This window comes from Delphinapterus leucas, chromosome 7 (assembly GCF_059928025.1).
Source record: "Delphinapterus leucas isolate spDelLeu-1000000601 "Yukka" chromosome 7, BTC_Dleu_Yukka2, whole genome shotgun sequence".
NCBI classification, from domain to species: Eukaryota; Metazoa; Chordata; class Mammalia; order Artiodactyla; family Monodontidae; genus Delphinapterus; species Delphinapterus leucas.
The window spans coordinates 23339131-23352306 of NC_143135.1; the positions used below are offsets into that span (position 1 = coordinate 23339131).

General features: G+C 46.1%; 1 protein-coding gene across 1 annotated transcript in view; it reads left to right on the forward strand.

Annotated features, from left to right (window-relative positions):
• Positions 1 to 13176, forward strand: part of SLC1A2 (solute carrier family 1 member 2) — a 59169-nt gene that overhangs the window by 26621 nt on the left and 19372 nt on the right. Inside the window, exons 7-8 of the mRNA XM_022583638.3 lie at positions 1245 to 1439; positions 5396 to 5530. Coding sequence (XP_022439346.1) covers positions 1245 to 1439; positions 5396 to 5530 — 330 coding nt within the window. The remainder of the gene's footprint in view (positions 1 to 1244; positions 1440 to 5395; positions 5531 to 13176) is intronic.

Here is a 13176-nt window from a genome sequence, read left to right on the forward strand (position 1 = left end):
CTGCCTTTTACTTAGCGTGCCTGAAGCTGACGGTCCTGTCCCACTCTCTGAGAAACCGACACCTCTGCAGATGTCTTTGTCCAGCTTGGCTGGAGCCCTAATTTTGACAAGTAGAAGGAGGGAGCTATGACTAAGGCTGTAAATGCAAGAGAGAGAAATGTGCTGTCTGCACTGGTGACAGTTTGCTAACGTTTGAATAAGAGAAAAGAGAATGGACCACAAGGTACTCCCATGGCAGTTGGAATGTTCTACATTGCTTTCCATATTGCTTAAACTTTGAAGCAAATCCGCCTGCCCTCCCATCACCTCTATCCACATGGAAATAATATTCTGGCTTTCAGCAACACTTACTCTTAGAAGGCACAGAACATGTCAGGAGTTCTGGCCTTTGAGATTGATTCATATGGTCGTGAATTCCCATCCCATGCCTGGGAGGAGTGGGGGTGAAGTCACTCCCTGTTGGGTGTTTGATGAGCTCCAGAGCACAGGCTTTTCTGCCCTATGTCATTGGAGAGACTGTAGAATTGGCAATGACCATTTATCAGGGAGTTGGGCTGTCTGTGAGGGTCCCCAGTGAATTGCTAGAAGCTTGGACTCTTGCTGAATGGTCATTAACATATTTGTCCAGCCTTCTCAACATTAGCAGGCCCGGCTCAGGGCAATTCCCAGGGGCTAGATACAACCCATGTAGTCCATCTTGTTGGGAACAGTGTTTCTAGCATGAAATTATGGGTCATTCAAGAATTCCTCATTCCATCTTACTGTTGATAGCTGATCCTTTTCTGACACTTTATTTTGGCAGCCAATTGATGTGGGCAATCACGTGGGCTTCAATATTTAATCCAAGATGGAAACAATGACCAAAGGGAAAGGAGAACTTGAAGCTCTGAGTAGATCTCAAAAGCTAGAACCAACAAAAATATTTTGCTGACTATTACCATGTTAATAAGATTGTATTTGAGACCCCAAATCAATGGGCTTTTTTTCCTTTATTATTAGAATTAAATTTTATTTGGATTTTATTTTTTAAATTTTTGCTGGAGTACAGAACTCTACTCAATACTCTGTAATGGCCTATATGGCAAATCGATGGTTTTTAATTTAGCTCCAGACACTGCTTTTTTCAAGTCACATTGATTGGAACAAAAGAACGAAAGCTTTGTGGTGGCATTTCGGTTTGTGCTTTGTCTTGCTTCTCTAAAATGGACATAACTCTTGTCTCTCTCTCTCTCTTTGCCCCTTAGTGCCGGAACTTTGCCCGTCACCTTCCGTTGCCTAGAAGAAAATCTGGGGATTGATAAGCGTGTAACCAGATTTGTCCTACCAGTTGGAGCAACCATTAACATGGACGGTACAGCCCTTTATGAAGCCGTAGCCGCCATCTTTATAGCCCAGATGAATGGCGTCATCCTAGATGGAGGCCAGATTGTGACCGTAAGGTGAGTGAAATGGGTGGTGTGAAGCACTGAAACAACTTTTGACCTTATCCCCTTACACGCTAACTCCATTTCACAGAGGCCACTTGAACTGCTGTTCTCCAGTTAGAAGAATGGTGAGGGAAGTAAAGGAGAAGAGGAACTACCGACAGGCTCAAAGGGAAGATTGGTTCAGAAGGAATCAGGCTTATACTAATGCCTTATGTGTGTATTGCCCATGTGAAGTTGCTTCAGAAGTTTGATGTTATTTGATTTTTAACAGTCCTGTGACATTGCAAGGTAGTTATTTCTATTGTTTAATAGATGAGGAAGCACAGGCTTGAAGGGGCATGGTAGTTTGTCTGAGGCTGTAATACCATCAGTAACGAGCCAGCAGGGCTGTCACTGGGGCCAACATCGACTGACTCTGGATCCAGTTTCTCTTTCATTAAAATATGTTCCCTTCAGCATTCCAAGGAGTGACGGCAAAAATGATGAAATACAGGGAGGAAGAGATTCCTCAATATAGTGTAACATTATATTACAAATAAACAGCAAATATTTTTTGTTGTTTTTACTAAAGGTATTTTTACCATATGTATTCAACATTTAAAAAAATTCAGAAAGAATACTTTTCCAAGACGTCACTAAAAACACATCGCTTCTCTGCAAACTTAAAGATCACACCTACTTACATATATTAATTTATCTAATCCTCACAACCATCCTATGAGGTATGTACTTGTCTCAGTCAGCTCGGGCTGCTGTAACAAAATACCATAGACTATGGCTCAAACAGCAGATGTTTACTTCTCACAGTTCTGGAGGCTGGGAAGTCCAAGATTAAGGGGCCGGTGGGTTCAGCTCCTGGTGAATGTCCTCTTCCTGGCTTGCATATGACTGCCTTCTAGGTGTTTGCTCACATGGCCCTACCTTGGTGCATGGAGAGAGAGAGCGAGCTCTCTTACATCTCTGCTTATAAGGGCACTAATCCCATCATGAGGGCTCTACCTTCATGACCTAATTACTTCCCAAGGCTGTATCTCCAAACACCATCACACTGGAGGTGAGGGCTTGAACAAATGAATTCAGGGGGGACACAACTCAGCCCATAGCAGTACTGTAGGGGAGCCTCAGTTTCCTGTATAATGGGTACAATAATCACATATTCTAGTGTGGCTGAGAGCATAGTCACCTGTCAATAAATGTTAGCTACTAGTATTATTACTATTACTGATGCTTAATAAAATACAGTACTCCTAGGATATGAAAGAAAAATGTGACTATGATATAGTGAGTGCCATGATGTTACTCAGTGGAAAACATGCTTTGGGTCAGATTATCAAGCCATCTAAGTCCTGTCCTAACAGATTGCATGTAAGACTGCCAATCTCCCTTGCTTTAAAATTCAAAGACAAATAGAGCTTCTTAATGGCCCTGAATTCTCCCCATTGATGAAGCAACCATGCTTCGCATCAAGCTCACACCATTAGATGAGGACTTAGAGGTGGGAGGATGTACCAGGGAGTGACCAGGTGGTTGAGACTGTGCTTGAATTATTTAAATTTATCCTTTATTTTAACAATGATACGACTGAGAATTTTCACTGGACAAAGGATAAAGTTGGCCAAATGTATTTAATACTTGTGCCCCTGGCAACTTCAGCTGAATCTGCCATATCTGTATATGTCACAAGGGCTGTGTCTGGGGGGACCGCCCCCTCTCCATGGAGTGTATGTAGTTCAATGTCTTCAATTTAGTCAGAAAAATATAGCCAAGTCCAGCTTCATTGCTGTGCTTCCAAGTACATTCCTCATCTTTTCATTTCCCTGCAGGCAGGAGAACAGTGGCCAGGAATTCTCAGCAAATTCGTTAAGTCATAGCGTTTTCAATGTGAGGAGGAATCAAGGGACATCAAAAGCCAGTGTGGTATTGGAATCAAGCAGACAAGTGTTCAAATCCCAGCAGACCATGTTCAAGCTGTGTGACCCTAAGTTTCTCCACCCTTCCAATCAGTGGTACTACCGTATGTACCTTGCAGGGTTACTGTGACATTCTGCTGTGATTAATGTGTGTGTGGTAACTTGTACAACATCCAAGAACCAGCCATAGGGAAATGAGTCAGGGGAGGACAGGAAAAGCAGGAGGGGATAAAAGGACAGGGGGAGATCACCGCCCAGGGAGATTTTACAGGACTTACAATGCCCCAGACACTCCACCTGTGGTCAGGTGAGGGTATAATTGGGATGGAGGAACAGAAAGAGAACCAGCCACCAGGAAGATTTCTTTATAGGATTTTGTCTCACACAACCAAGGGGTAACAAGACAATGTGGCCACAGTACACAGGGATGTGTAAGAGTGACTCATGTAACAGAAGCAACAGATGTAAACAAAATTGCCTAGGCCAGGATCATTGGAACTTGGGAAGCTCCCCTTCCCTGGTGTTCTATCCATCTTGGGAAAATGACTGAGAATTCCCACCTGCCAACTCTCAGGACTAGGGATGTTTTCATTGCAAAGCAACTCCGGTTGCAATGTGCTGGCCTCTTCTAAGTGCTTTATTTCTGAGCTCCTGATGCCTCTACAAGTGAGACACCATTGTTATCTTCTTTTCTACAGATAAGAAAATCAAGGCACAAAGAGGTTAAGTAAGTTGCCCAAAGTCATGTGGTTAAGTGGCAGAGTTGGGATTTGAACCTAGGTCATTCAACTCTAGAACCTTCACTGATAACCACTACACACTACTACCTCCTATGACCTAGATGGATCTCCCACCAAAATGGAGTTCTTTAAACCCTGACAACAACTCCACGTTAATGGAGCAGGGGAAAAGCAAAGATGGGTTCTAGATCCCACCTAGGGGAAGGATGGCAATGTGGAAAAACCAGTGCAAAACACAAAACCTCCCAGGACCTTTCTTTCCTCATATGTAAGAGTAGGTAAATTTGGGTTCCTCTTGACTGTAAGACCAGGATTCTGTGCTTGGACACACCAGTTGGCAAACCAGTTTGGGAGTCTGATTCTTAGTTTCAAGCCCGAAGACCTACCAAAAAAATTCTGGAATCATATAACCACAAAGAAAGCAGCCCCTTTTTTCTTTTCAGCAGCTAGAAAAGCAAGTTGCAAATCCATGTTTTCATAAGCCTCCTTCCATTTAGAAATGATGATAGCTTTTATAATTAACATCCAGAAAAGAGGAGAAAAAGTCACTGCTCTTTGCTGGACCACAGAGGCCCTCTGGTGTCTAGACAGGGCCCTTGAACCCTAGATTAAACCCTCTTCCGGAGATGACTTCAAAATGGTGCTGGGTATGCCCTAGGCATTGCTTGGAAAGCAAGGGATGAGATGCTTCAGAAGGAAAGCCTCCTGTTATTTTATTGTCATTTCTTGGCACCCTCTTTCTGAATAATGTATTTTCCAGCCCATGGTGAAACGTCCAGGCATCTGAACCTTAATGCCCTTTGGATTTCTTTTGATTTGTTCTCCCGATGTCCACTCAGTTGAGTCTGTATACTCGCTGTTACGAGTTCTCATGTTAACATTGGCAACCTTCTCAGACTCTTGCCACGCAGACTAGAAGTCTCTGCTTCTCACAGAGACGTAAAGGGGTAAGCAGAAATGAATGCTGTGGTGTTCCTGTGGAAGGATTAAGGGTGACTTGTTTTTCTTCTTTAATATTCCCTTGCCTGCTTTTAGAGCCACGCTTACCTTGTTTGAGCCCTGTGATATATTCAGTGAACTGCATGTCATGATGGGGGTAAGACTCTCATCCATGAATTTATAAGCTTCCACCAAGGTTAAGCAGAATCCAAATAGACCCTATTTCCTGGGTCTTGGTACTCCAGATTTCTTTATTCCTTGGGAGGAAAAGGGGATTTTATGACTGCCGGGAGAAATTAGAGCCGAGAATTGCCTGCCAGGGATGGTTTTGCCAAGACCACTTTCTCTTCCCTTGACCTGGCCTTTTCTGTTCTCACAGCCTCACGGCCACGCTGGCCAGCGTTGGTGCAGCCAGTATCCCCAGTGCCGGGCTCGTCACCATGCTCCTCATTCTGACGGCTGTGGGCTTGCCGACCGAGGACATCAGCCTGCTGGTGGCTGTGGACTGGCTGCTGTAAGTGTGTGTGTGTGTGTGCTTCTGCTGGGGGTGTGAACCCTGCCTCCCAGGGGTGGACAGGATGCAGGGCTGCAGCCAAGATCTTCACCAATCCCCATGAGAACTCCCCTGTTTCCTTCCTCTTTTCTTCCTTCCAACATTTGCTGAGTGCTTATTTGGGAACCAGAAAAGGAAAAGAATCTTTGAGGGCTTCAGAGTCTAGTGGAGGAAGCAGGTAAATTATAAGACAAAGTTAAAAGCAAAGCTATAAGCGGGGCTTCCCCGGTGGCGCAGTGGTTGAGAGTCCGCCTGCCGATGCAGGGGACACGGGTTCATGCCCCGGTCCGGGAAGATCCCACATGCGGCGGAGCGGCTGGGCCCGTGAGCCATGGCCGCTGAGCCTGCACATCCGGAGCCTGTGCTATAAGGGACCCATACCAAAGCAGGCAAAGGACCTCAAAGCACTATGCTGAGTGAACGAAGCACAAAGGAATATATACTGTATGATTCCATTTATATGATGCTCTAGGAAAGACAGTATAATCTCTAGCAATAGAAAGAGATCATGGTTGCCTGGGCCCAGAAGTAGAGGCATGAGGATTGACTGGGAAGGGCACAAAGAAAGCTTTAGGAGGGATAGAAATGTTCCATGTACACAGGTATGCACAGGTGTCCACATTTGTCAAAACTCACCATACCACACGCTTAAAATGGATACATTTTATTGTATGTAAATTACACTACAACAAAGTAGATTTTAAAAGAGCACACACATAGAAGAATAGCGATAGAGACAGACACACATCCCAGTCTAGGATGGAAGGGCAGAGTGGAGAAGTCAGAAAACAAGGAAGATGGCTGCTGAATTTGAGGGCCTACTATGTGCCAGCTGCGGCATGGAGCCCTTCACTGCTGCCTCTAACAACTGCCATTTTATAGATAAGAAGCCTGAGGTTTAGGGAGAATGAGTAGAGATTTGGCCCTATGTCTGCTTGGCTTTGGAGGCCACCAATTCATAATCATGGCCCTATTCAAGCTTCTAAAGGCAGTGATAGCTGAGCTGGATCATAACGGGTAAGTAGAAGTTACCCAGGTGTCCATAAGTGGGGGGGAAAATAGGACATTCTGGTCAAGGCCAGCCCACACAAAGGCACTGAGGCAACAAATCGTATGGGGACCTATGAGTGGTTTGATATTGTTGGAGCACAAAGTGTAAGGCAAGGAGTGGTAAGAGGTGAGGCAAGATGGACAGCCTTGAGGCCATGCAGAGATGCTTGAACTTGACAGTGTATACATAGCCCAGCTCCCTTTCCCAGTGAAGGGCATTGTCCTAGTGTGGGACTCTCAGCCCATTCCCAAAGGTGGGTCAGTCTAGCCAGATGGTCCCCCAAAAGGAGGTTGGAATCAATTCTTGCTAAGGTCTCACTGGGGCTCTGATATTCTATGGGATGTACACTGATACTTCCGGTCCAGCACTGGAGCTAAGTGACAGGAGCTGGGGGATGCCATTGGCTTCAAAGTCAGAGGCTTGGAGTAACAAGTGCAGAGATCCAAGGCCAAAGTGCTCACACTTATTTTCTTTTTATTACCCTACATTCCATTAGCAATCTTTCTGACATTTACTGACAAAGATTTTAAGAGCCAGAAGCCACATTTTATGGACTTGAGTTTCCTCAATGCTAAAACAAGTTCCACTCTTCTACAACCACCCTTCCAAAGAGAGAAACGTGCACGTGACTGAAGGGAAGAAGGACATCTGGGAAGGCTAGAAGGAAGCCTGGTCTTTCCAGAAAGCTTGCTTGCTGTTGAAGTTTAGGTTAGAACTGAGAAGTGCACTGAACCTGTTCAACTCAGGAGGGCTGCGAGGAAGGGCACGGATCTTCCTGACTGGTTCTTCCGTCACCAGAGAAATGCTCTGGAAATGCCTTTAGTGGGAAGGTGACGAGCAAAGGAAATGACTCTTATCTGTCCCTGCCTGTCTCTCTCAGGCGGGGGTGGCGGGGTCCTCAGCGCCACCTTGGTTGCTCTCTGTGCCCTACGCTGGCCCCAAGGGGCAATCTTTCTCATGAGGTCCATTCAGACGGGGCAGTCATGGGGGCAGCTGAGATTCGGTGGCGGTGAATCGTGGAAGGATTTGGAGGGAATAGGATGGAGACAAAGGGGTGGGGTTGGATTTGGTTAGGAGGAGGACAAAGAGGAAATGAAGACGGTGGCAACCGCTTGGGGACAGAGCACACAGCAGGAGCTCAATAAATGCATGCTAAAAGTCACCCACAGAGCTGCTGCGTGATAACCAGGGGCCTTTCTACACATGAAGAAAGACAGAGGAAGCTATTAAAGTCCCAGCTGCTTCCCTTGTGGCTTTGGCTTACTGAGCCCCCTGCCTCTTTGCCCCTTGAATTTTCGTTGTCATCGAGGGTCCTTTGCCTGCTCCAATTACGTTGCCTATTCTCTTCTTGGGCTCGTTGCTGAGGCTTGAAATCCACCATTAGAGATTCATCTCTTTAACAGTTATTATTATAAATGCTGCCTCCATTATAATGCAAATGCATTTCAGTGGAAAAATGTACTTGTGTTATCAGGAATGAAGGAAAGGAGCAGATATTTCGTGGTACCACCTGCTCTTTTTTTTTTTTTTTAACATCTTTATTGGAGTATAATTGCTTTACAATGGTGTGTTAGTTTCTGCTTTATAATAAAGTGAATCAGTTATACATATACATATATCCCCATATCTCTTCCCTCTTGCATCTCCCTCCCTCCCTCCCTCCCTATCCCACCCCTCTAGGCGGTCACAAAGCACCGAGCTGATCTCCCTGTGCTTTGGGGCTGCTTCCCACTAGCTCTCTATTTTACGTTTGGTAGTGTATATATGTCCATGCCTCTCTCTCGCTTTGTCACAGCTTACCCTTCCCCCTCCCCATCCATGCTCTTTACATCAGTTTAAAGTTAATCCTTAAAGATCACTATGGTGTGTTTAACAGATGAGGAAACTGGGCATCAAAAGGCACAGGGGAGCTTGTGCGGCCAGGTCAGGGCCCTTCACGCCACCGCACACAGCATCCTAGTTGGTACCCAGCAGATCTAACAGTGGGGAGGAGGAACAGAGGGGTCCAGAGTCAGAGATGTTGGGGAAAACAGACCGATTCGGGTTACCCCCGGTTCTACATGCTAATCAGAGAGTTTTTTGTCTGGCCTGGTTTTTCCCCTCTCCCAGGACTAAAACAAAACAAAACAAACAGGTTAAGTGGGGACAAATGGGATACAATCAAGGTCTCAGCCACTCTTAGAATTCAAGTCCTCCAGCCCCACCCCCCCAGGTCATTCACTGTGGGCCCTGTCTTTCTGACAGTCATGTGCTTCCAAGCCTGTTGGAGGAGAGACACCTCATGAAACATTCAAGACCCTGTCTCCTCCTGACCTAAATGTTAGCGAATGGGCGCTCACATGCTCACACTTGCACCCAGAGCAGGGCATCTTAACTCCAGGGCTGAAATGTGCTAGCAGAAGGGAGTTGGCTGAACAACAAGAAAATGATGATACATTTGGATTAACTCTATTGATGAAATTGCATTTGAGAAAACTCTACCCCAGGCTGCAGCTGGAAAGGGAAGAGTGATTGAAGGCTCGCCTCTAGTTCTGGGGTCTGATCTCAGATGGAAAGAGGCGCCGTGAACAAGGGAAGAAAGGCAGAGGCAGGAGCCCTGGGTCTGAGCTCTGCACCTAGTCGCTGTGGGGCTGTGGGCGAGTTACTTACTCTCTGGATTCAGCTGTGTCGTGTGCACAATGGGAACAGTAACTTACCAGCTTGAAAGCACAGTCTAGACCCCACGCCCTTGAGTGCCCTTCTAGTTTTAAGACCCAGACTAGGCTTCTGCTGGTGATGGATGTTTGTATACAAGTAAGCATGAACGTTCCTTTTCAGAAGAAAAGAAGAAGGGAGGGTAGAGGATCCTGGGAAAGTGTGCATAGGGGTCTGTAGCTAGGTCAGATCTGCTTTGAATTAGGAATGGTTCCACATTCTTTGTCACCAGCAAGAGGAGTTCTGGAAACACGCTCTTGGTCATGGGCGCCGTGGCTGTTGGGTGCCCATCAGCGTGTGAGTGGGGCAGGGGGATGAGTTGAGAGAGGGGGTGCAGGGATTCCCTGGTGACATGTAGTCTGTGGGGGGAGAGCAGAGACAAAGAACAGGGGGGCATTTCTTTTCCTCCCCAGGCAAGGTTTGTAAGCTTTCAATTTGTAAGCTTTCAACTTTTCAATTTAAAACCAAACAAAGCCCGCAGTGACATTTAATGTGCCATGGTGTTTGCCAACTGCTGGAGATCAGCCAGCCTCATTACTGCCCGCCGAGCCCTGGACGTTTTTCAATGAACAGGCTTAGCTGCTCTGTAAATGTCATGGTGGAAACCAAGATTCTGAGCCCTGAAAAGTATCCAGTCCTAGAACACCGGATGGGTGGGGCTGGTAAAAACAGAACCTTCCCCAGAATCTAAGAAGCCCTTTGTAACAGGAGTCCTTGGCAGGTACTTATGAGATCTTGTGACACCCCTCTCTCTCTGAAGGATTCAGGATGGAAGGAGAACTGTGGGCCAATACCAGGAAGAGATGATAAATAACTGGGTCTGGGAAAAGGAAAGCCAAGTGGATCTACGGCCCACTTGTCACATGGGACTGCTATAGTGAGATTGTTCCTGGGGACATATTTGCTCATGAGGGGGTATACTTGAGATGGCACTTATAAGGAAGCCTGAGGGAGCCTCCACCCTGCAGTGGGCACTCAGAGGCTCCCTCATTAGCCTCCCAGGATGGAATGGAGCATTGGTTCTCAAACTCGAGCGTGCACCAAAACCTCCTGGAGATTCAGGAGATCTGGGGAGGGGCCCAAGAAGTAGCTTTTCTAACAGGTTCCCAGGGGATACTGATGATCGGTCCAGGGACCTGACTTCCAGAAGCAATGGACCAGAAGTAGGGAGCAGCAGTATATTCCTGACTGTAGTATATGAGCATCTCTACTCTTTTTTGAGCACTGGTTGACATCGTGTGCATCCATTCAATGAAACTAGATCAGAAGGACCCAGGACTCTGACAACTAATACTCAGTGAGTGCCCCTTCATTGTCAGACATTGTTCTAAGCACTTGACATAGACTTGTTTAAAAAGTTGCAGCAAATTATGAGGCAGCTAGTAATATTATCCCTGTTTTACAGTTGAGAAAACTGAGGCTCAGAGCCAAGAAACTTATCTCAGTTTAGTAGATATTAAAGGGCTGAACTGGGATTCAAAGTCAGACGATCTAGCTACTCCTTAGATGTTCCAGGCTTGCCCATCTGGGTTCTTGTTCTCTTATTTAAGACACACATAACTGATTTAACCCTCATTCCATGTCTGGTGGAAAAGAACACCAATCCCTACATCTACCCTATCTCTGAAGAGTCTAGGGGCTCATGTTTAAGCCTTTTGCTTTGATTTCCTATTTCCACTGATTTCTCCTTTTTCCTGCATCTTACCTCATCTTCTTTCTCTGTCATCCTTAGCATGACATCCTTATCCTTTTCGACTAAGTCTTTTCTTCCCCTGCTAAAGTGTCCCTGACTCAACACAGTGTAATTGCCCATCAGGGGGGTGGGGTGGAGGCGGGGCGATAGTTCCACACAGCGAAATCACGTTTTAATGCTCACAAAAGAAATATGTGCTCCTGGAAGGGAGAGGAGGGACCAAGCTCGGGAGAGTTATAAAATGAGAAAGAGAAGTCTCCCATCACCTACAACTGAATCTTGAAAAGGAGCAGAATATGCGACTCCCCGCAAAATGCCAGTTGGCATGTGGGTTATTTTAAGCTGAAAGCAATCAAGACCCAGCAGACTCAAGACAAGCTTTTTACCTCCCCTTAACTGCCTACAAGAATTTAGAAAGGAGGCCTATACCAGGAAGAATGCTATTACCAGAGAGAACTTTTTCACCGGAGACACTTACCTGCGTGGCAGGGCAAACATTTTTTTACCAAATATTTGCTCTTCCTGTGAATTGTTTTTCCCCCACTTTCAAGCCCCAGACCCTTATCCCCTTCCTTAGCTTAGGATGGCATATAAACCTCAACTGCCTGACTGCTTTTGAGTCTTCTATTTTTATAAGGCTCAGGTATGTACAAAATTAAATTTTCCTATATGTACAAAATTACACTTGATCTTAGCCATAAGGCCGAGAAGCAATTGTATATGTACAAAATTAAATTTTCAATATAATTATTAGACCGGCCAAAGAATCTAGAAGGGAAGAAGGGAAAATTTTTCCGCCCCTATAATTTCAGGTCTTGTTTCTCTGAAGTAATCACTGCTAATACTAATTTACAGAAAGTAAAATGTTAATGATAGGCATTTATTTTCTTTAAAAAAAAATCCTTTAGTGTCCCCCACCATGGGGAACCTCTCCCTACACCTGTTTAGTTCCAGTCTCTGCCTGCCTCGCTGGGCTTCCTGGCTCTCCTCCTCTGTGTCTTCCCCCAGCTTTCAAGACACCTCTCTCATTCTCCTCTGCAAGGGAATCTGGCGTCTCTCGGTGTCTCTCTCCTCCTTCTTCTGGATCTTGTCCTGCATCCTAACTTGTCACCACCAAAATATCCAACTGGATGTTCGCTAAACAAAAGAGAGTTCTCTTTCTAGAGTTAATCTGCTGCCACCTCTTAAATAATGATCCATCCCCACCCTGCGTCCTTCAGATGCCTGCCTACCTCCTTCCCCCAGGTCCTGCCCATGTCATAAACGAATATGGTATCAACTCTCAAAGGGCTAGTAGTCTAGTAATGGGGATAGATGTGGTCAAAAAATCCCCACAGTGCTATGTGCAGAAGAGGAACGTATAAGACGTGATGGAGGAGTAAGATAGGAAGTGATTTGCTCCCCTTTTCTCTTGGACTAACGATGATGATGGCGGTGAGCAGTTAAGGTTGAGCGCTGAGTTTGGGTCAGGCGCCCTGTGAAGCCTTTTATAGGCAGAGTTTGGCTGAGGACCTCTCAGAGGACAGGCGCTCCATATGGGTTAGCCGTTGTTACCTTCTCCACATGCTTGCAGGTGGGCATTACTTTCCGTGTTTCACAAATGAGAAAACTGAGTGGAAAAAGCTGTTTTCCCAGCTAATCCTGCTGGAGCCAGGATTGCAATCCAGGCTTGAGTCCAAAATTCACACTCTTAACCCATGCTTCTGTGGGTCCTTCTTCCCTTCCCTAATCCCATGTGGTTTGAGCTCTCAGCTGCCCGGAACCGTGCCAGCCTTCTCAAGGTCTGGGGCCTCAGGCGACCCACCTGCCACACTGTGCACCCTGCATTCTGAGAGGCAGACACAGTGATCTGTTTCCATGAATATTAAGCTGACTCACATGAAATTGCCAATAGTCGGCCTTTCTGGACTCATTAAGATGGTAATTTCATGTGGTTCACTCCAATAGCAGGGACCAGATGAGTCTTGAGTGACCCTGCCCCCTTGGTTCTGTTCGTCTGTGAGCAGGACTTCCAGACAATCCCACCGTCTTCCTGCCAGAAGATTTAGACTGAAAGAAGGAGAAGGAGAGAGAGCACCTTGGCAAATGCTTTTCTTCCAGGGTACCAGACCCGGCGCCGCCGCATGATGGGGCTTCGTCAAGCTCCCCTCTTGGTTTTGATTCCTGGTA